The sequence below is a fragment of the Rana temporaria genome, chromosome 9 (assembly GCF_905171775.1).
Source record: "Rana temporaria chromosome 9, aRanTem1.1, whole genome shotgun sequence".
NCBI classification, from domain to species: domain Eukaryota; kingdom Metazoa; phylum Chordata; class Amphibia; order Anura; family Ranidae; genus Rana; species Rana temporaria.
This window is the reverse complement of record NC_053497.1, coordinates 125,795,030-125,816,456: the sequence shown is the minus strand read 5'-3', so window position 1 is coordinate 125,816,456 and position 21,427 is coordinate 125,795,030. Positions and strand designations below refer to the sequence as shown.

At 42.3% G+C, this 21,427-nt stretch overlaps 1 protein-coding gene across 1 annotated transcript in view; it reads right to left on the bottom strand.

Annotated features, from left to right (window-relative positions):
- Nucleotides 1-3,935: 3,935 nt before the first annotated feature.
- The window catches only part of CEL (carboxyl ester lipase), a 41,746-nt gene continuing 24,254 nt past the window's right edge, over nt 3,936-21,427 (bottom strand). The window contains exons 6-11 of the mRNA XM_040324439.1: nt 18,635-18,742; nt 16,509-16,626; nt 14,270-14,456; nt 9,162-9,365; nt 5,281-5,478; nt 3,936-4,153 (exon numbers count right to left, since the gene is read on the bottom strand). Coding sequence (XP_040180373.1) covers nt 3,979-4,153; nt 5,281-5,478; nt 9,162-9,365; nt 14,270-14,456; nt 16,509-16,626; nt 18,635-18,742 — 990 coding nt within the window. The 3' untranslated portion in view covers nt 3,936-3,978. The remainder of the gene's footprint in view (nt 4,154-5,280; nt 5,479-9,161; nt 9,366-14,269; nt 14,457-16,508; nt 16,627-18,634; nt 18,743-21,427) is intronic.

The following is a 21,427-nucleotide window of genomic DNA, read 5'->3' as shown; positions in this document are numbered from 1 at the left end:
AACCATACCAGTAACCGTACCAGGTCTTCCTGAGAACCGTTTTGTTCCTTTTTTTCTGGAAAAATTTAACTTTTCAGAAAAAAATTATAATAATTTAGTGTGGAGCAGTTTTACAAACTGAAAATATTTTTTATTACACTTGGAAAGTGAGCATATAAAAGTATTATGCTTGAAATAAAAGTAGCAGAGAGAGCAGAGAGAACGGCACAGACGGACGGACGGACGGGGGGTGGGGGGGAGGAGAGAGAACAGCACGGATGGACGGGGGAAGGGGAGGAGAGAGAACGGCACAGACGGACAGGGGGAGGTGAGAGAGCAGCACGGACAGGGGAAAAACAGCACGGGGGGAAGACAACAGCACGGGGGAAGACAACACAAGTACTCGGGGAAATGCTTGGTATCGGTCCCAATACTAGTATCGGTATCGGGACATCCCTACTTGCTACTAACAAATTGTTACAGATGCCCACACGTATTACACCAAATCTTTCTAAATAAACCCAATATCTTTTTGATATGTCAAAATTTGTGGAAACAAATCTTCAAAAATGTATAACAAAATCAAAATAAGTAAGATATCAAATATTTCAAAAACAAACTTACTTTCCCCTGAAACTATCTTTAGAGCTAAAAAAATAAATATAAAAAAAATAATTTTATGTATGCACAGTATATTTTTGCATAGTAAAATCAAGGTTCAGCTTGGGCCAATGTAAGTATGCATGTGTCATATCTGGAAGAGCCCGATGAAAGCTAGAAATCACTGTAGTAGGCCGTGGCGGCACGTCCATGAGGGGTGCAGCCCCCCAACTCCTTGCGCCTGGCCCCTAATCTATATGCAGGGCGCCTGACACATGGATTTCAATGGGACTCTAATTGGCTTTGAAAAGGGGTGGGCACGGATGCAGAGTACCACCCAGTTGTGTGACAATAAAAAAAATAATATTCACTATTGTCTTCCTGATGCGTCTCTTGGCCAATTGCCCAGGTCTTCCTGAGAACCGTTTTGTTCCTTTTTTTTGTTGGGGTAAAAATTTAACTTTTCAGAAAAAAAATAATAATAATTTAGTGTGGAGCAGTTTTACAAATTGAAAGTTTGTTTTTTACACTTGGAAAGTGAGCATATAAAAGTATTATGCTTGAAAAAAAAGTACAGCTCATTCAGTAAATAAACAAAACTTGTGTTCTAAAATGTTATTTTGTATTATAAATGGAATAACAAGGACTGTATATAAGAAGATTTCACTTATACATGAGAACAGGTAACCCCCCCCCCCCTTTTCACTCATGATAATTTAGCTTTCTGACAATACGTATTTTCAGTTATTGATATTGCAGATCCAGAAGCATATATTGCCCTATGAAGAGCTTGATGAATGTTCTCCTGATTTTCAGTTGTCATTTTCTCTAATCTCCATAAGAATGAAGGTATTGTGTATTTTTGGGAGGCCATGGTTTGTAACACTTCCTTACCTGAAGATGCTGCTGGGGAAGAAACACTGATGATCCAGAAGCGGCAAGAACATGTTTCTGGAATGAGAACTCTTGATGGAAAAGCTTCTTGCACTTTCACGATGATCCTCATCATTTCATTCCATAAAATATTTTTTTAAACTCTTTAGGGCACCTCCGGCATGCAAGGATGTGTTTTGTAATCCTTGTAGCATTTGGAAAATAATATTTCTTCTCACAATATTTGAAAGTTGCAGCTTTGCTCTCATCAGAAATTGCAATGCGGAAATGTCTCCAAACTCTAGATGTTGGTCTCACCATTTTACGGAGAGGAGAAAAATAAAAAAGCTGACTATAGGAAAACATTATGCTGTGATGGTGGAGAACATCAATAGGAATAATTTAATGTTTATGAAGATAAACTAGTTTCTCAAATGTACCCCCTTACCTGTCAATTAAAGCCTGTATCCCAACAATCACTCAACTATAGGAGGTACAAGATGGAGCTCACAAGCAAACTAAACTGGAGCCTTTCCCCTGCAGTGCCCCCTAGTGGCAGAAATGCACATTTCTCTTGTTTGAGAACTTCATTGAGAAATACAGTGTTACATGAACTGTATTCCGGAATTTGCTTGTCTTCAGCTGAGAGAACTTGCAATAATGTAAGACTTTACATAAAGTCTCACAAATCTTTCATTAAGGTCTTTATGTTATATAGTTTGAATAACATGTCATAGATATATTAGATATCACTGTAGAAGAACATATTCCACACTTTTCTCTTTTTCTTTTCAAAATTTTCCAAAAAAAAAAAAAAAAGGATTTGAAAAAAAAAAAAAAATGTTTTCCCCCCAACTTCTTTGTTTTTTTCCCCAAGGCCTTCCCATCTCTACATGCAAGCGTTGTGTTCTCTGATTGGAGGAGGTGGGACGGTGTCATCACGATCTCCGGCACGTCCAGAGATCACTTTGCATTCATTGAGGAAATGTAACGTGCTCTTTGAATGGACCCCATGCCAAGTGGCGAAACTTTATTTAAAAAGATAAACGTAGATCAAGGCTTGTCCCCAGTAGGGACACAGATATTAACAAAATTCTTACAGGTATTCCAACCCTTCTATGCTAATCAAAAGTATACAAAGGTTTTGGTCAGAGGTTCTGTTTTTGTGAAAAAACTTCCCTGCCTGAAAGGAACTTCCAATCGAATCTTCCTACTACAGCATACAAGAATAACTGAAGAACCTACCATTATGTTTCAAGTGGTGGGAATAAACCAAGGCATGCAGAGGAAACCCGAATGAAATTCATGCATGTTTCTCACCCTTTCACGATTCATTTTAAATTAGTAGTACATTAGAAAGAATGTTACACCTCATTGTAGGAAGCAGGGAAGGCCCCAAAAATTCCCATTAGGTGAAGCGATTTTGTTCCTAAAATCCATAAGACATATAAGATGCTGGGATGCGATTTAGGCCAATGTCCATGCATTGCTAAGATATCAAGTTTATGTGGTCCCTAATCATTCCCTCATATTTTTGGCGGGACAGCAGTTTATTTCCACCAAGAGCATGTAAATAATTAATTCCAACAACAAACATTAAACAGCCAATCAAGATGACGTATAAGTGTATATAGCTCTGTGCTGTGATTTCTGCACCTGCTCTATTTCCATCTACCTGGCCATGGGATACACAACATATGGCACTGACCTTCAACTTTAGTTCCTTTTTTTTTTTTTTTTGAAAAATAATGCTACAGCACTCGCTTCACCTGTCTAGGTGTGCATAGGCATGCTATGAATATAGCCTACCTATTCATTTCCTGCCATCTAGAAGGCAGGAGCCTAGGAACAGCAATTGTTCTCTGCCACATGCTTAACAAAAGAAAAGGGAATAGGGAAGGGCTGTACAAAAGGGGAGTCTGACACATTGTGGGAGTGTGGCCATTCTAGAACACTCATTGGGCCCCATCGTTGGTGTCATTGGAAGGAATTGTTCCCCATCATTGGTGTCACTGGAAGGAATTGTGCCCACATCGGTGTCATTGGGAGGAACTGTGCCACTTCGCTGTTATCAGTGGATGAAATCTGTGTCATTGGGCCTCATTCTTGGTGTCATTAAGAAGAACTGTGCCCTATTGTTGGTGTCATTGGAAGGAATTGTGCCCCATCGTTGGTCATTAGGCTCAGTTGTTGGTGTCATTGGGAGGAATTGTCGTTTCGTTCTTTTATTGTGGTTCCAAAAAATGCACTCTGTTTTAGATATAATCTTAGCAGGGAATTTAAAAGGAGAAGGATACTTCTATTGATTGTTTTAATCCCAATATTAAACACCCCATAATGTGTTTGCCTTTGCAGCACCTGCTTGGCATTAAATGACACCACTAAGATTACTGTTAACCAAAGATGCCAAGTCCTTCTCCAGCCAACGTCACAGTCAAAATTCCAACACAATAATAAAGACATAGAAACACGAAGACCCAATGTGCTTTTGCAATGTGCACTTTATTTCAGATTTAAGTTTCACAATTATGCATTGGGCAAATTGCGGTAGGTGGTGCACCAAAACTTGACGTAAGGAGACCTCAGGTCTTGTTTCATGGACTTACTAGTGATTTTTTTGTTGATCTCCAGGTACATTCCGTACTGGGTGTTGTAATTCAACCAAGGTGTGGGGACTTTAGAATTTCCTTTGGTGGGATCTCTGTCAAAATGGCAAAATATTTTGTTGAGAATTACTGCAAGTACAAGAGGAGTGTGAGTTTTATGGTCTTGTGTGTAAACTTATTTACAAATGCACAATGTGTGTGGCTGAGGGTTGTGACAAGTATGTTTTTGGCTTTGATTTAAACAGGCATTGTGCATTATCATGACTGGACATCATGTAAATTGATTTCTTGGGTGAGATCTCAGACCATGTAGATGTTGGTATATTTTGTTGATCTGTCAGTCTAAAGTTCTGCATGGTCAGAATTAAATGCTTTCCTGTGACAGAAGCATGAAGCCTGAGACATCCTCTTAGATCAGCAGTTGAAAACCATTTTTTGCCACAGATATCCAATAAAGACAGCCAGGTTCTTTTTGTGAAGGGTAGGGATGGTGTCCATAAGTCAGATTTAAAGTTTAGCCAAATGAAAACTCTGGACATCCAAATGAAAGCCAATAATTGTTTAATAGGACAACACTCTTTTCCTGACTAGCAATACTTTTAAACAATCCAAGTCTAACAGCCCTCCCTTGACCTTCCAATAATTCAATACCCCCTTATGAAAATACCACAGATCAGCAGGAGCCAGTACAGGAGCCATGACCTATGCCAGGCCATATAGTACTGGACATGCATGCCCAATTATCTACAGGCTCTACTGGATAAGCCATCTTCCTGCAGGCTTACAAAAAGATGGCTATTCCATTATGACCTATAGGAGAAAAAGTTGCAAAGCCTCTATAGCTCGGAAGAGGATGAGAGAATTGCCTGGCCTGGTGTAGTCTTCAGCTCCTAAACTGGGTCACTCTCTGATCTAAGGTATGTACAAGGGTTTATACCTAGTTTGAGGGGTTGGCTTAAGCTGTTTAAAAGCATAGCTATCCAGCTTGCGATAGAGAACTACCCAATGATTAAATCCATCCCGACTTTTAAAAGGAATCTCTTATGAAGAAAAACACAAGGCACTGATGGAAGCAGCTTTTTCCTGACCCCAGTTCCACATGCTAGTTCTTTGGTCCTAATCATAAAGGTGATTTGCTTCATAACACAGTCCCATTACCTTCTGAGAGAAAACCAATCATGTTTTTACATGTCAACCTTGTTGAAGAAGGAAGCTAGCTTACCCAGTTGCAGCAAAGTTGGTCCAGTAAGAAATCATGGCTTCGGAGACATCACGGTCTTGTGGCCTATAAGCAAGGGTGTTCTTGAATGGTTTGCCAAACATATACTGCAGGTCTTCAGCGTGATCAGCACCCATCCAGCTTGGGTAAACGGGCATGCGAGATGGGTGAGAAAACAGGTAGCTGTAGGTATTGACATTCCTGAAATAAAACAGAAATACTTGTGAGCCAATTCCTGTGCTTTTTTTAAAACCCTATATTTAAAAAGACATACAGAGGCTGCCAATACTGATGTGAATGAAAATGCTAGTAGCCTTGGTTTTTACAGCGAGCGCCCTTTTTCTTCTGAATAGCAGAACATTATTTTCTTTACACATTAGTGAAGTCAGAGGCAAGTCAGAGCTCTTGATCTGTGTGCTTATTCTAGATCCGTTGGGGTAATGCAACCTTAGTAATAGAGGCAATGGAAGCCTTTTTACGAATGCAGAGAAGGTTTTGCTACAAAGATGGTATAGGAAGGAAGAATAGAAGGGGAAGGTTATATCATGAAAAGGTAAGGCAAGCAGAAGACAAGGTTTGGGAAATAACTAAGGGAGGGAGTACAGAAATAAGTCATCCTAGTCATGCGATATAATCAAGATCCTAAAGCCTGGTACACACTAATAGTTTTTTTTTGTTCAACCCAAGCGGGGCTTATTGAAATCTAGAAACCTCTTTAACAAGGGTCCCCCCCCCACTTGAATGAGTATGGGATACAGTCACCAAAATAGTGGAAACAGTGAATAAAGACAGTGTACAAGTTTTTGAGAATGCCTTTATTAAAAAAGCAGAAATAAAAAACAATGTCCCCGGTTATAGATCCATCACTCACACTGCCCGCCACACCCGGAAAAAAAACAAAAAAACTGACGTCATTGAGTGACTCCACCCATTACCCATTTAAGAAATGTCAGATGGAGGAGCAGCCAGTTGGCAGGGAGCCTTAGATGAGGCCTGAGGTTTTTTTTCGTTCCGACGGGCAGTGTGATTGACGATGAATCTACACCTGGGGACATTCTTTTTGATAAAAAAAAAAAAAGGAATTGTCAAAAACTTGTGTACTGTGTTTATTCACTTTATACACTTTTTTTGGTAAATGGGTAGGGGTATGAGGCTATGTACTCGATACTAATTTACATGGGGGGGGGGGGACAGGATCTGGGGGACCCCAAAATCTGATAAGCCCCCGCCCGCAGATCCCCACAACCGTAAACCAGGGTTGTTGGAATGAGGCCCTTATTCCCATCGACATGAAGAGCAAAGCCCCCCTGGCCCAAAGCATTCCCCCCCCCCATGTTGAGTGAATGTGACCTGGTATGGCTCGCTCACCCCCCCTCTTTCCTGGCCTGCCGTACTGCATGCTCGAATAAGGGTCAAGTATGGATTCCTGAGGGGGAACCCACGCCGTCTTTATTTTATTTTTTTGGCCTGGGGTTCCCCTTAGACCCGAATGGCCTGGTATGAATTGGAGGGGGGATCCAATGCTGTTTTTTTTTAGAATTTTTTATTGCCGGCATTCTTTTGCTTACAGTTCGCCATCAGTGGGGAAGCCTGACAGCTAATGAGTTATCGGTTGTTAAGGACGCACTAGACGGCTTCGCAGCCCGCTCCTTAACAACCAGCTATTCTTCACACAGAATCCGAATCGGTCAATAATTCTTCGACCGAGTCAAATTCAAATTGTTTTTAGAATTCGTTAGAAAAAGAATAAAAGCAAACAAATTAAATTCGTTACCATTTCACTCGAAGTGTCTCCGAATAATAAAGAACCTCGTCCAAATCCACATTCAGACTGAAACGATTTGCACATGTCTAATCTCTTTTTTCCCTTCATTTTCGTTTGCTTGAAATGAACAGTGCACATTGGTTGTGGTCACTACACATCCCATAGTCTATAGTCCCTAGTCCTTAGTCCATCTCAGGAGTGAGAAAAAGAGGGTGGCTACAGTATGTTCCTACAAATGTAGCAACCCTCTAATAGGTAGCTGAATAACAGCAACTAAAAACAGAAATTTGAAAATTTGGAGCAGACAGAGCAATAGAAGGGACTTTTTTGAGTTAGGAATACGTAATTGTAACGGTCACCACCGTTTACGATATCCTATCCATCAACCACGACAGCTTATCTGACACTCCAACCAACAGGACCCGACCCATCCCATTTCCCAGAATAACCGAGACACACAGCTCTGGGTTCTGGTTTCAAATGAAAAGACATCTTTAATGGTACACTCTCAGGGTTTCCAACAACTTGCAATATCTCAAGATCCTGCAATATGAACTATCAGTAATGTCCCATCTCATGTAATTTCTAATTAATATTTCTCAGTCACCCTATGCCCAAAAGGGACACAGGGTGACCCAAGAGTTATTAGTGACGCTGGCACAGGAGTATCCCTCATCCTGCAAAAGTCTCTGTTTGTCACGGGTCATTCCGTTACAATAATTGAATAGAAAATATACATTTTTTTCTTGCTTTTGGTCCTGCCAACAATGCTACTGCAAAAAATAAAGAGGGTGATAACAGAATATAGCAAAAACCTGCCAAAGATTCTAACCCTTCCCTACTTTATGAAAATCTTGAAATATATTTTTAAGTCCTTTTCATCTCCAAAGCCTCTGTATTGGTCTCCTCAAGTTGTAGGATTCTTTATTGGTGAAGAAAAGCAGTAGGTAAAGCCCTTTAAGGCTTCGTTCCCTTAGGGTGTACTATACAGTACGCATGTGCAGGGCAGTATTTACCCACACCATGTGTGCCAGGCATCCCTATTGATGTCAATTGGGGCACAGAGGCTGCATGAATGCAGTCGCTGTGTTCCAATATGATATCGGTGTGGGGTCTGATGCGTGTCCCGAATGTAAACACTGAGTTTGGGGACACATACCTGGACCCAAATGGGTGTCATATTGGGGCTGTGTTAGTATGGCTTCTGTGCTCCAATTGGCATCAATGGGATGGCCTGCAAAGGTGTTCTGTGTGGGTAAACACAGCCCTGCAGAGGTGTACGGTATAGTACGCCCTGTGTGAACGATGCATAAATACAGCATGCGTGCTTAAAAAAATGTGCATTTGAATACTAACATAATAGATGTAAGGGAGATGGTTGTTAGATATGTGTAACAGTATACTGGATTGTAGCTCAACAGGATAAGGGCAATTCTAGGCACTCAAGAATAATAGCCTCTTTTTGCATAGATGCTACTCTGTTATTCAGGAATTACCTTTACTAATAGCACAAACAAATGTGTTTGGTGACGCACTATGGTTTCTGTTTCCTTATGGAGTACTGCAAATTGTCTTTTGGTGGGGGGATACATTTTTAAGTTCAAGGGATCCCTGTGACTCCTCTCAATAAAGCTTGCTGGGTTTACCCACAAATTTCCAGGTCCAGCCAGGCATAGGAGAGAAGAAGCACAATTTGAAAATTATGAAGCCCCCCAAACATGCTGGCCTAGCCACACCTTACTGTACAAGTCAAGTAGGCTTCGCTCAGAGTTATTCTTCAGAGACTCCATCTTGTATCAGTTATATACTTATTGTCCCCTTCTAAAGTATTCTTTGCCCAGGTGCTTCTCGCAGGTATACAAAGACTATTTCTCAGTCTTCCAGGCATATAGCGAACAGTAACCTTGAGCACCTAAAATATAGAAGCGTATTGTTCCAGGAAACTGACATGTGATCCAACTCTTATCTCTTAGCTGTACAATAGCTTTTGACGATCAGAGAATAAAGTGAGACAGCTTACAACCTTTGAGCATGTACTGTATGGGCTTTTTTATATTACCGTATACGCAGACCACTTCTAACTTTATTACCTACATTACATTCAGCAGTCAGAACTTACTGTGCATGCATATGATGAAGAGCCAGAGCCTCCTGTGTTGGGACCAGGAAGATGTAATCCGTCTCCATGTCAACCACGGTCTTCTTCATGACCTCCTGATCTGGATTTTCTCCCCACTGGTCCGTGTAGAGTTCAAAGGCAATATCCAGCGCGGAAGATCCTTTAGGAAGGGTCATTCCCTGGACCAGCTTAAGCACCTCTTCCCTGAAAGAGTGGTTACACCATGCATAATATCAGGTGGACTATATTTAAAGTGAATCTAAACCCAATCACTAAATACTCATACAAGCTGTAAAATGTTAATATAATTTTCTATTTCAATGATTTTTTTTATTAAGTTATCCAAGTACAAAATAAAGATGACTCTGCATTTGTTAAATGACAAAGTGGCTATATTTACCAATATTTTCTTTACCAGCGGGAAAATGTGTGGCTCATTAAAGTTTATTAGAGTGTGATTTATTCTGTGTCTCCACTGTCAAATTTTGTAACCGAGGCTGGTCGATGGCGGACGGGTTTCAAGGGTATTGTGCCCCAGCCCTCCCATTTAAGGGGTTCTAAAGGTTTGTTTTTTATTTTCTAAATAGGTACCTTTAAGCTAGTGCATTGTTGGTGCTCGAAAGGGCACGGAGATGTAACAAAGGACCAAAAAAATAAGTGAAAACAGTGGTTCCTTAAAAAGATACACCGTTTACTGTTGGGTCCAATTCAAGTCTATAGGATGCTACCTTGGCACACCAGCAATTTGTAGCTGACCGGATAAGCATTTTAGGGGCCAATTCAAGTTTATCACATGTGATGTTTGTGTTTTATTGCATGCAATATTTAAAATGTAAATTTGCTACAGTTAAACACCAAATTTGGAATTTGAAAAAAACCCACCATATTTGGAGTACATACTGACAATATAGCAGTTATCTGTAGTAAATGTTGGGGGGAAGGCGATACGACATTGAAGTTCACCCCCAAAAAATATATTTGTTTATCATCTCATGGTCTAGCCACTGCACAGAATGCCATATAAATCACAATGAAAAGGCGTATTTACACGGTCAACCAAATGCTACAATATAAATGATGGTTACTGTAAACACGCTATTACATTTGTAGTCATTTTAAATTACCCCTTTACAACGGTGTTAGGTGCAGCAGCGGGCAGTCCATAAGGGGCGCAGGAGCACCGCCCCCCTAATCTCTATGCGCCAGCCCCTAAGGCTGAGTCTCCAATTGGCTTCAAAAAGGTTAGGCTCGGGGCGGAGAGCACTGCGCTCGAGCCCACCCACTTGTGACATTAGCAAATCAATATTCGCTATTGTCTTCCTGCTTCTCCTCCCAGCCAAGCGGTTCTTAAGATGGAATTGGCCAGGAAGGGAAGCCACAACATGGATGGGGTAAGTGCAAACCTGGTGGGGGGGGAAAGAGGTGGGGTTGTTTGCCACCCCTCCCCACCCCAAATAATGGAGCACCAGCCGCCACACTGGTCAGGTGTAAATGCATCCCTTACACTGGTGGTTAGTGTTGATTCCCCTGTGACATTGTTGGTCAGTTCAGTGAAAGATTGCCATTCAGTGGGAGATGACCTCTATTACATTGTTTTCATTGGGTGAAAAGCCTGATTGATCGGTGTCCGTAAAAAGGGTCCCCATTCATCGGTGGTCAGTGGTTACTTTTCCTGAAACAGAAGTTCCTCTGGACATGCGCTTTCCTGTAGTCTTTGCAGTAGAACTATAAGGTACTCTCCGGCACTGCCCACAGACCTGGAACCCACCCAGGGAACTGCACTGAAAGTACCTGGTCTATTATCGGGCCACTGAGATTCCGGGCCCATTAAAGTCAGGGGAAGCCCCTATTAGTATTGGGGCCCCAGGACATTAGTGTCCCCTGTGGGCCTGCACAAGATGCATGGGCAATACAGGGGTTGGACAAAAATATGGTAAACCTGGTAAAAGAACAAAATGGTTAATTATAATGGTGTTGGACGGCATTTGGCATCCAAGACAGCCTTAATTCTCCAGGGAATTTATAAATATAATTCTTGGATGGTGGATAATAGAATCTGATACCACTCTTCATGTAAAAATCTTTTTATTTTTAGTTCTCGCAAAGATGCTAAAAGTGGGAAAACAAGCCCGAACACTGTTCTCCAAAATTGACAATAGTGGCTCTATCTATTGAGATCTGGTGACTGAGGCACTCAGGGAAGGTGTGAGACTTTGTCTGCATGCTCGTAAAACCACGATTTGACACCAGCTGTGTGAATGGGAGCATTATCACCTTGGTAAATAGCGCTGTCTTTGATAAACAATGTCTGCACCATAGGATGCTTATAGTCAGCCAAAATTTGCACATGGTCGCTGGCAGTGACTCTAAATTTCAAGGTAATGATGGGGCCTGCAGAATACCAAGATATGGCTACCTAAACAATGATTGCACCGCAACCATGCTTTACAGTTGGCACAAGATAGTCCTGGCCATAAGCTTGGGATGGTGTTCGCTACAGGTAAACACGTCCGGTGGTTGGGAACAGTGTGCAGCTCGATTAAACAGACCATATTACAGTCTTCCATTAATCAATAGTCCACGATTTATGGGGTTTCACCACTCTCTCCTCTTCTGAACATTATTATGGGTCACTAGCGGTTTGGCAATTGCAGTTCACCCACAAATGTTTTGCTTATGGAGTTACCTCTGCACAGTTTTTGTGAACAAGGGCTCACCGCGGAAGCAAAAGAGTGTGAGGAAAGGAGGATAGACAGTTTTAAAGCGGGGTTCCGGGCATAATTTTTTTTTTGCAAGCTAAAATTAATCACATTAAATAGTCCCTAAAACATATTAATAGCTCTCCAATCGTTCCAGAAATCATTGAAAACACTTGCCTTATATCCTCCAGCTCATGTTGTGGCCGTATCCATCATATGTGTGGGCATGTGAAGCCCAGTTCCTCTTTCTTCCTGGTTTTCAGGGAGAGGTGCATGCTGGGCAATTTTTAGGCATAGTAATGCCCAGAGACTCCTGGGAAATTCGTGTCATTTCCCAGAAGGCAATTGGGTCTTAGGACAGGAAGTTTTGTTTTTTTCACATTAAAGGCAAGCTGTTAATAGAAAGTTCATTTTAGGGTCTGCTTTAAGTCCCCCCCCCCTTTCCCTTGTGGGACGGTAGGAGTTTCAATCCCCCATTGATTGATTTCAATGGGGGGGTTTTGGAATAGGTCAAAAAGGGTCAGCTGATTGGGAATGTTGTGGAAGTTTTGGGGGGTCCTCCAGGATGGTTTATTTATAGTCACCCGACCCCCCATAACATTCCAGAAATTCCTAAGATCTCTATTTAAGCAGGAAGCTGATGGTGATCTTTGCCAGTCGCCAGAGGGAGATTTGAAGAGCGCCCACTCATTTTGGTTGATTTTGTTTACAGTTTGAAAGTATTGTTTAAAAGTGCACCTTTACTGATACGGAACAATAGATGACATATGGACTCGGGGCTTAGCCTGAGGAAGGTATTTTTGGAATTCCATATTTCAAGGTTTGGTTCTAGGATGCTGGTGACCAAGGCCGGAGGCAGTGTGGCCTTGCTTACTAGGACACAGGTGGAAGTGCTGGACAGTGTCAAGGGTTGTTATGGTGCAGGCAGTCGCCTGCTCCATAACAACTAATGACACTGTGTGGCCTGTGGGCTTAAAGGATTAGTCCACCCTAATACTGAAATCGCTACATCTACAGACATCCACGATATACACCTAACCTATCTAGTCCTATAAAGAAGAAATCATTAAATATACACCTTTGTTGACGTTGATCCGGTCTCCAGCGGCAGAAGCTCTGCAGAGGACACCACCGACAAGGGCTGTGAAATGAATGGTGAGAGACATCACCCATAGACTTACTATGGTCCTTCCATTGTCGGCTTTGTCCTCTGCACCCACCTCCACAGCAAAGCCGCAGCTGACAGCTCAGCGTGGGATCGGGTCAGATCGGCTTAAAAAAACACATATGTATACTGATTTCTTTGCAGGGCTAGATAGGTTAGTGTTAGATCGTGAATATCTGAAGATGTAGAGAGTTTAGTGTTAGGGTGCACTTATCCTTTAACATACACGGGGCTATAAATGCACGGAGGACAGTGTCCAGTACAGAGACTCCAGCCATTTGCAATTATATTTTCTGCCATAGTGCTATATGCTGGGTGTTCAGTGCGCCCCTGTGCCTGTAAGGAGGGGAGGGCTCCCTCCAGGTTTACCTGCTCTCCACCTGTCCATTAAAATGCATGTGCTTCCATCATTAGAGTCTTACAGAAATTAGAGTTAGGGCCACAGAAAATGGGGTGCCTTGCCAGGGCTCTGTGTAGGGTTGCCACCTCATCCCTTTAAACCCGAACACATATGAATTACACAGGTTCTGAGGCTAATTTAATGCAGAAAAGGCCCTAAGCAAGTCCAATTACCACCTTAATCAGCCACAGAACCTGTGTAATTAATGTGTGTTCAAGTTTAAAGGGATGAGGTGGCAAACCTAGCTCTGTGGCTTACGCATGCATTTGCAAGTGTGTTTGATCAAACCCCTGTTTTTAACACATAATGTTGGACAGGTCAATTTGGTTGGTCGCAGGCTGATTGGCAAGTTGAGCTTAGAAATTTATTTGGCTTTGTTTTACATGCTTTGCCCTTCCAATGCTCCTTGCTGCAGTGACCAGTTGTCTATACTAAGTGCTATAGCCCATCGTGTCTCTATGGCTGCCATCTGAGGCAGCTGCGTCAATTGGCCTCATGGATGGCGCAGCCCTGTATATACTGTACTTCTAACTGCCAGACACATGCATACAAATTGGATTTTTCCCTCAGTGTGTCTCCCCAACAGCCGTACAAAGAAAGAAGGTCAAATCCCATAATAAAACATACGTTGCTCTACCTTCTTTGACCCATGATAAAATGCTGAGGGTTTGGGGTCTGCATTATATATATATAAATAAAGTGAAAGTATTGTTTGGCTAATTGAATGCTCCTCTTCTCTGCATTCTCAGAAGGTCAACAAGAACAATATGAAGCTCGGGAAAGGAACTGCCATAAACTCAAGTTATATGAACTACCGCACAGTTACATTGTTATTAGCACCCACCTATAAATCTTCTGTAATGGCCGGTTTATAGCTGGCATGTCAATCCCAGCAAATAGGTGCCCATCCATATTGTTTACTCCGGCCATATAGTCCACATTAGCAGCATTGCCGAACAGATTCCTGGGCTCATCTGGGAGGAAATCGCCATCAATGACTGGAGAGAAAGCCAGATAATGTACCAGGGGATCTGCAGGAAAGGAAGAGAGCAGGGCTGAATCTACCTGTCATTCAGATAAAAAGCACAGTGGTCAAGCCATATGATCAAACATTAAAAGTCTGGTGGGGCAACAATGACTTTGTATGAGCAAAGCCAGCACAGACCAACCAGCCCTCTATCCAGAGAGAGCATAATAAGAAGAAAGCTCTTGATGGATAGTTGGGCAGGTGAGCAGGACTTGGGTTTTCTGGTTAGCAGGTATCTTGTGTTATCTGCCATTGGGTTAAACTTTTAATTTGAAAGGTTTAAAATGGCCAAAAGTTTTGCTTTCAGCATCTGACATTACAAAAAAATGCAGGCTGGCATTGTTGGTCTCCCTCTAAAAATGTTAGTTGCCTGGCTGTGTATTGGCTTCAAAGTTTCTGAGTCAAAGAAAATGCATGCAACAAATGAATGTTAAAAAAATATACAAATTGCTTAACTCTATACTTGTTTTGTGGCAGCAATGCCAGAGAGCCAGCCAAATAAAGAGAACATAGACTAGTATCTTCAGAAGGAAAGGTCAGCAAATTAATTTCCATAAATGAAATAAAATTAAAGAAGACCTCCAGGCAGATATAAAAGGCACAGAATAATCAGTTCTGTATTTATTAATACATACACTGTTCTTAAATTTTTCTTTATAAACACAAGCAGCGTAAGTACCTGAATTTGACCTGCTATTAGCCATTTGCTATCCCTGTACATCAGGGCTAAGAAGAGGTAGGGAAAAGCAGCACAAGGAGCCAATCAGTGTGCTGCATTGCTGCTTCTCTTTTCACTGTCCAGTCATAGGGTGGCGAGGAGATCTGTTAGGTGAAACTGCAGCAGAGAAAGACCTGCTGTCAGGGCAGGACTGTTCTGTGTGGGAGATCTGTGTAATTCTCAGATCAGGATGGATAGAAATATAAATACTGGCAGGTAAAACAGCTCTCATTTATGTATTTAAAGGCAAAGTACACATTTAAAAGAAAAACATAGAAAGAAGAAATGCACACATTTCTAGAGGTTAAAGAAAAATGTGCATTTATTTAATTTTTCTCTGGAGCCTGCAGAGAATCACACCCACCATCAGTGGATCGCTGGTGCAATATCAGGCTGCTGTATTCTCTTCCTACAGCACTGTGCCCATACCTCTGTATGGGCTGTCCGTTTCGGAGCTGCAGGAAAAGCGAATGGACTGAAAGGGCGTTCACCAGCATCCTAGCAGTCCATTGAAAACTACAAGTCATCTGCCATGGTGTCAGACAGGACTTGTAGTTTCTTCATTCACAGAACTGTGAATGAATGCAGCAGCTGAGTGTAGTTTCGCACAGCTGTGCTGATTCTAAAATCAGCACAGAGAGGATTAAAAGAGAGGATCCCCCACCTCTGTTACGGGGAGGGGGGGTGGCTGCTGCATAGTAACATGTTACACCCTAAATAAGGAGAACCGATCCCGTAATCTGTATACAGTCAGGTCCATTAATATTGGGACATCTTTCTTTTTAGGGATGTTCCAAACAGTTGATTTGGCCACACCTAATGTTTTTGCTATCTCTCTGATGGGTTTGTTTTGTTTTTTCAACCCAATGATGGCTTGCTTCACTGATAGTGACAGCTATTTAAATCTCATATTGAGAGTTGACAGCAACAGATTCCAAATGCAAATGGCACACTTGAAATTAACTCTCTACCTTTTATCTGCTCCTTGTAAATGGGATAATGAGGGAATAAAACACACCTGGCGATGGAACAGCTGAGCAGCCAACTGTCCCATTACTTTTGGTCCCTTAAAAAGTGGGAGGCACATATACAAACTGTTGTAATTCCTACATCGTTCACCTGATTTGGATGTAAATACCCTCAAATTAAAGCTGAAAGTCTGCAGTTAAAGCACATCTTGTTTGTTTCATTTCAAATCCATTGTGGTGGTGTATAGAGCCAAAAAGATGATAATTGTGTCGATTTCCCAATATTTATGGACCTGACTGTATTTAGCTTCAATTCTTTAACCATATTATTACCATTTCACCTTAATTTCTTTGAGTGCTGAGTACTCACACTTTAGGTTGGCGAAATCCAGATGATAGGCCAGAGTGATGGCTCTGGGGTCCGTCTTACGCAAGCAGTCAGCAAGGGCCTTTGTTTCGTTAACAGGACAACCAACACCTTCTGCAACCTGCAAATATGTGCATCGGTATGACTTTACAGTAGTTGTCAATAGCAAATCTGCTTAGGTCTTTAAATGTTGTAGGCCTCTAATATGCAAAGGTCAGAATATTCTAAATATGCCCACTTGAGGACCATTGGTAGTCAGTTGTAGCCCACTTCCACTTCATAAATGACACATAAAGAACAAGATGTATAGCACTTGCTACATATGAGCAGAGGTCGGTTATCGATGGTACTGTAAAACACAGCATTGCACAATCATAAGCTGATTGGAATACCCCCTCACTGATCCCCATGATGTGTCATCAAAGTTTGACATGCCTTGTGGTCGGTAATGGCTGGTGGTATATTTTTTTTTGGGGGGGGGGGGCGCAAACAGTGGGCCCACAGCCTCCAACCCCCCCGTGGTCAGGTCACCCGAAAACCACCCCTGCCCCCTCCGGTCGGTTCCCAGCCTGGCACTTACCCCATCTATGGTGCAGCCAATGGGCGGCAGCTACCCCTTGCTTCTCCTTCTCAGCATTACAGCGTCTCCTCCGGCCTCCTCCTAGGACAATTGGAACACTTCTCCTTTTGGCCAATTGGGAAACGGGTCTCAGGGCCCGCTTCCTGACTGGCGGGGAGGAGAATCAGTGGGACAAAAGCGAATATTCATTCGTTATTGTCACACAACTGGATGGGCTCAGATCGCAGTGTCCTCATCTATCCATCAGAATGCATGTGCCTCCATTGTGGGGACACTCATAGTTTAGTGTTAGGACCACAGACTCCAGGGTGCCATGAGGTGGCTCTGTGGCTCATGCATGCGTTTGCAAATGCGTGCGGACAAAACCCCTGTTTTTAACGTATACTGTTAGACAGGTTAATTGGTTGTCTGCGAGCTGGTCGGTAAGTAGGCTTGTTTTTTTTCCTAGGCATTCCCCCAGGCCTTTGTTGAGCTCTGCACCCCAAGCCCACCCCTTTTTTTTAAGAATATTAGAGCCTCTGGATCTAATCATGTGCCCCGATTGGAATCCATGCGTCCAGTGCCCTGCATGTAGATTAGGGGGCTGGATGCATGGATAGGGAGGGCGGCGCCCGTGCGCCCCTTATGGGCGGGCCGCCACTGCTTGTGGTAAAAATGAAAGCTAAATTCCTTTAGCAATTGAGCCTTGAGGCGATTAAGTTCGCATTTGTTGCGCTATACAAGTTACTCACTCACTTTTAAAAACACAGCACCTTTCTATTACAAAAAAAACCCAAGCAGGATGCAATAGTGATTAAAACCCAACTCCAAGAAAACCCTAAAATTATCCCCTGCAGTCTAAGGTCCTGAACATTATCAAGATTAGTTCAGGAACCATAGTTCTGCATTGGAAGTGATGATGCTTAGAGACGGTTCACTACCAGAGCAAGGGGGAGGACCATCTGCCAGAGGAACGGAGGGTCAGATAAGTTAAAGTGCTTTTACTCACATAATTTCTGGGGGCATTGGCAGAAAAACTACAGTAACGTTGACTTTTTTTTTTTAAAAAGATGTCATTACATACCTTTGGACCCGGTAATGTCATCACTGGGTCAGTAAGGAAGCTGAACTGCGCCCCCACTGTTAATGCATGTCATAGAATGGGTTTACTGCCCTGTTTCCATTCTCTGCCCCTCTGCTGTGCCCAGGGCAGCTGCCCACCCCTTTTCCCAGCCCTGGGTTTCTGTGCTTCTCTATGCAATGCAGGTTGGAGGGAGGGGACAGCAGTGTGCTGTACATAGCTTCCTGAAATGTTCGTCCGCTGACACCCGCAATCTCATGTATGTCCCTTTTTCATCCGTACACGGATGGATGAAAAAGCGGACATACGGTCTGCCCGTGAGAAAGGGCCCTAAATTTTATTTATTTATTTTAATTGAGCTCCAATTTGTTTTTAACCAATTATCAGACTATCATGTGCAGGGTACCTGGTACATTCCTCCTTTTGGATACAAAATAATGTGTTCATATAAAAAACATGCAACAAACCATTTAAGAATCAAATTGATACCTTTTTTGCCGACACCAGGGGATCGTGCTGAATAGCCCATGGACACGTTCCCACTCCACTCTGGGTGATAGCACGTTTGATCAGTCCTACGTTGTATGGAGTCAGAGTCTGTGACACACATGGGAAAGTGGGTAAAAACAAATGTATTTAAAAAACAAAACAGTGTGCAACGTGCAATAACACAAGCTGCCCAATCAGAAATAATTTCTTTCAGACTGTCTCTCTCTAATTAAAACAATTTACAGCCCTGTAGGCTGAGGGGAGGAGTCCATCCTCTGACTCATTTGGCCATGGGTACGCTTGAGCTGCTGAGATCTATAAACAACTTTTAAAGGTTAGCCTAATATGACATAAAAAGGAGCTTAGCGCTCCAACATCTAGCTGGAATTGTAAATATGAAATTATTATCATGACAAAATGTATTTTTACCACTTAGCATAATTAACGATCATGTACAAAATCATATTTTGGCTTTTAGTGTGCAGAGAAGAGGGGGCTCCCTCAGAAGACGTCATATGACGAAACGTGTAGGAAAGAGCCAACGTTTGTGACGTCATCATACATCCCGAAAACTGGCAACTGTCTGTCTAAGCTCCGAGACCAGCTGTGTAATAGTATATGCACGATTGATTTTAGAGCCGTATTTTGTTGATTTTAATAAAATGTGAAATTTGTGGTTTTACACTATGTGGGTTCCCTGTTTTTCTTTAATGGACATGGTGGAGTTTTGGCACTCGGAATAATAAAAGGTCCATTAAAGGAGGATGAATATATTGGGCTAAGTGGATTCCCATATTTGAACGCATATTTTGACTTTTTTTAAAACAGAGGCAAAACATTCTAGAAAGCGTGTTTATAGAGCACGTGGTGAAGGTGCACAGAGGTGTGGCTTCCATATGGTGGAATTATCTGCATTGTTTATGAGGAAGATTGATGTAAACCACTACACATTTGGCACTGTGGACTTTTATCTTTTACGACTTTCGTTTTTTTACATTTTGATAATTATTATATATATTGGATTTTACAGCATATGTTCACCTTTACAAAAAAATCCTAAATGCACATTTGCAATTTATTTTTTGTTAGGAGCGTGTAAAGCATTGCACCCACAATCAGCAGATCACAAGTTTATTGCCATGGTCCTGCAGACCCCGTCTACGTAGCAGTCTGCCCGTACCTCTGATAAAGGCAGGCAGTTACACCCTGACAGGAAACTCAATGAACTACCTAGAGTGCTCAACAGCGCCCTGGTACTTCATTGAAAACTACAAGCCGACAGCTGCAAATACTTTTGGTTCTTGTAGTTTTCACATTCACAGAACACTGTGGCTGGGTGGGTGGAGCCTTGCACAGCTGTTTTTTTAGCTTGTGACAGCGGGTGGGGGAAGAACCCAGCTCACTGTAAAAATGGGGCATAGGAAGGCCGATGCATCTGTAATATGCTACATCTTGAATATGGGTGCAACATATTACAAAAGGTGATGTAGTCCCAAGGAAGGGGGTGAGCACGCTGACTAACCCCCAACCACATCGGCTCGGACAATGGGGGCAAGCTCACTGAGGAGGAACAGGAAGTGAGAAATTTAGACAAAGAAAAAAAACATTTAGAAGGGAAATCGAAAATTACAATAACCACTTAAGACCCGGACCAAAATGCAGCTAAAAGGACCAGGCCCCTTTTTGCGATTCAGCACTGCATTGCTTTAACTGACAATTGCGCGGTCGTGCGACGTGGCTCCCAAACAAAATTGGCGTCCTTTTTTTCCCACAAATAGAGCTTTCTTTTGGTGGTATTTGATCACCTCTGCGGTTTTTATTTTTTGCGCTATAAACAAAAATAGAGCGACAATTTTGAAAAAAAAATGCAATATTTTTTACTTGTTGCTATAATAAATATCCCCCAAAAATGTATAAAAAAAACGATTTTTTTCCTCAGTTTAGGCCGATACGTATTCTTCTACATATTTTTGGTAAAAAAAAAAAATCGCAATAAGCATTTATCGATTGGTTTGCGCAAAATGTATAGCGTTTACAAAATAGGGGATAGTTTTATTGCATTTTTATTAATTTTTTTTTTTTTACTAGTAATGGCGGCGATCAGCAATTTTTTACGTTACTGCGACATTATGGCGGACACTTCAGACAATTTTGACACATTTTTGGGACCATTATCATTTTCACAGCAAAAAAGAAGGGAAATGGAAGGAAAAGGTAAGTGAACCAACAATGCACTAGCTTAAAGGAACCTATTTAGAAAATAAAAACGAACCTTTACAACCCCTTTAGACAATTGACGTCCGGGAAGTGGTTGTGAAATCCTGACTGGACGTCTATTGACATCCTGCAGGATTTCATGCCGGCGCGCGCCCGTGGGGGCGCACAGCGCGGTGATAGGTGATGCGGCGTGTCAGTCTGACACCCTGCATCTCCGATCTCGGTAAAGAGCCTCCGGCGGAGGCTCTTTACCACGTGATCAGCCGTGTCCAATCAGGGCTGATCACGATGTAAACAGGAAGAGCCGTTGATGGCTGACAGACGCGAGTAGAGGAGAGCGGATCGGCGGCTCTCCTGACAGGGGGGGTTCGCTCTGATTGTTTATCAGTGCAGCCCCCCTCAGATGCCCACACTGGACCACCAGGGAAGCCCACCCTGGACCACCAGGGAAGGGGGCAGTAAAAAAATAAAATAAAAAATGAGAAAGATGCCAATCAGTGCCCACAAATGGGCACTGACTGGCAACATGGGCACTGGGATAAACAAGTGATGCCCAGCAATGCCCTCAGTGTCCAT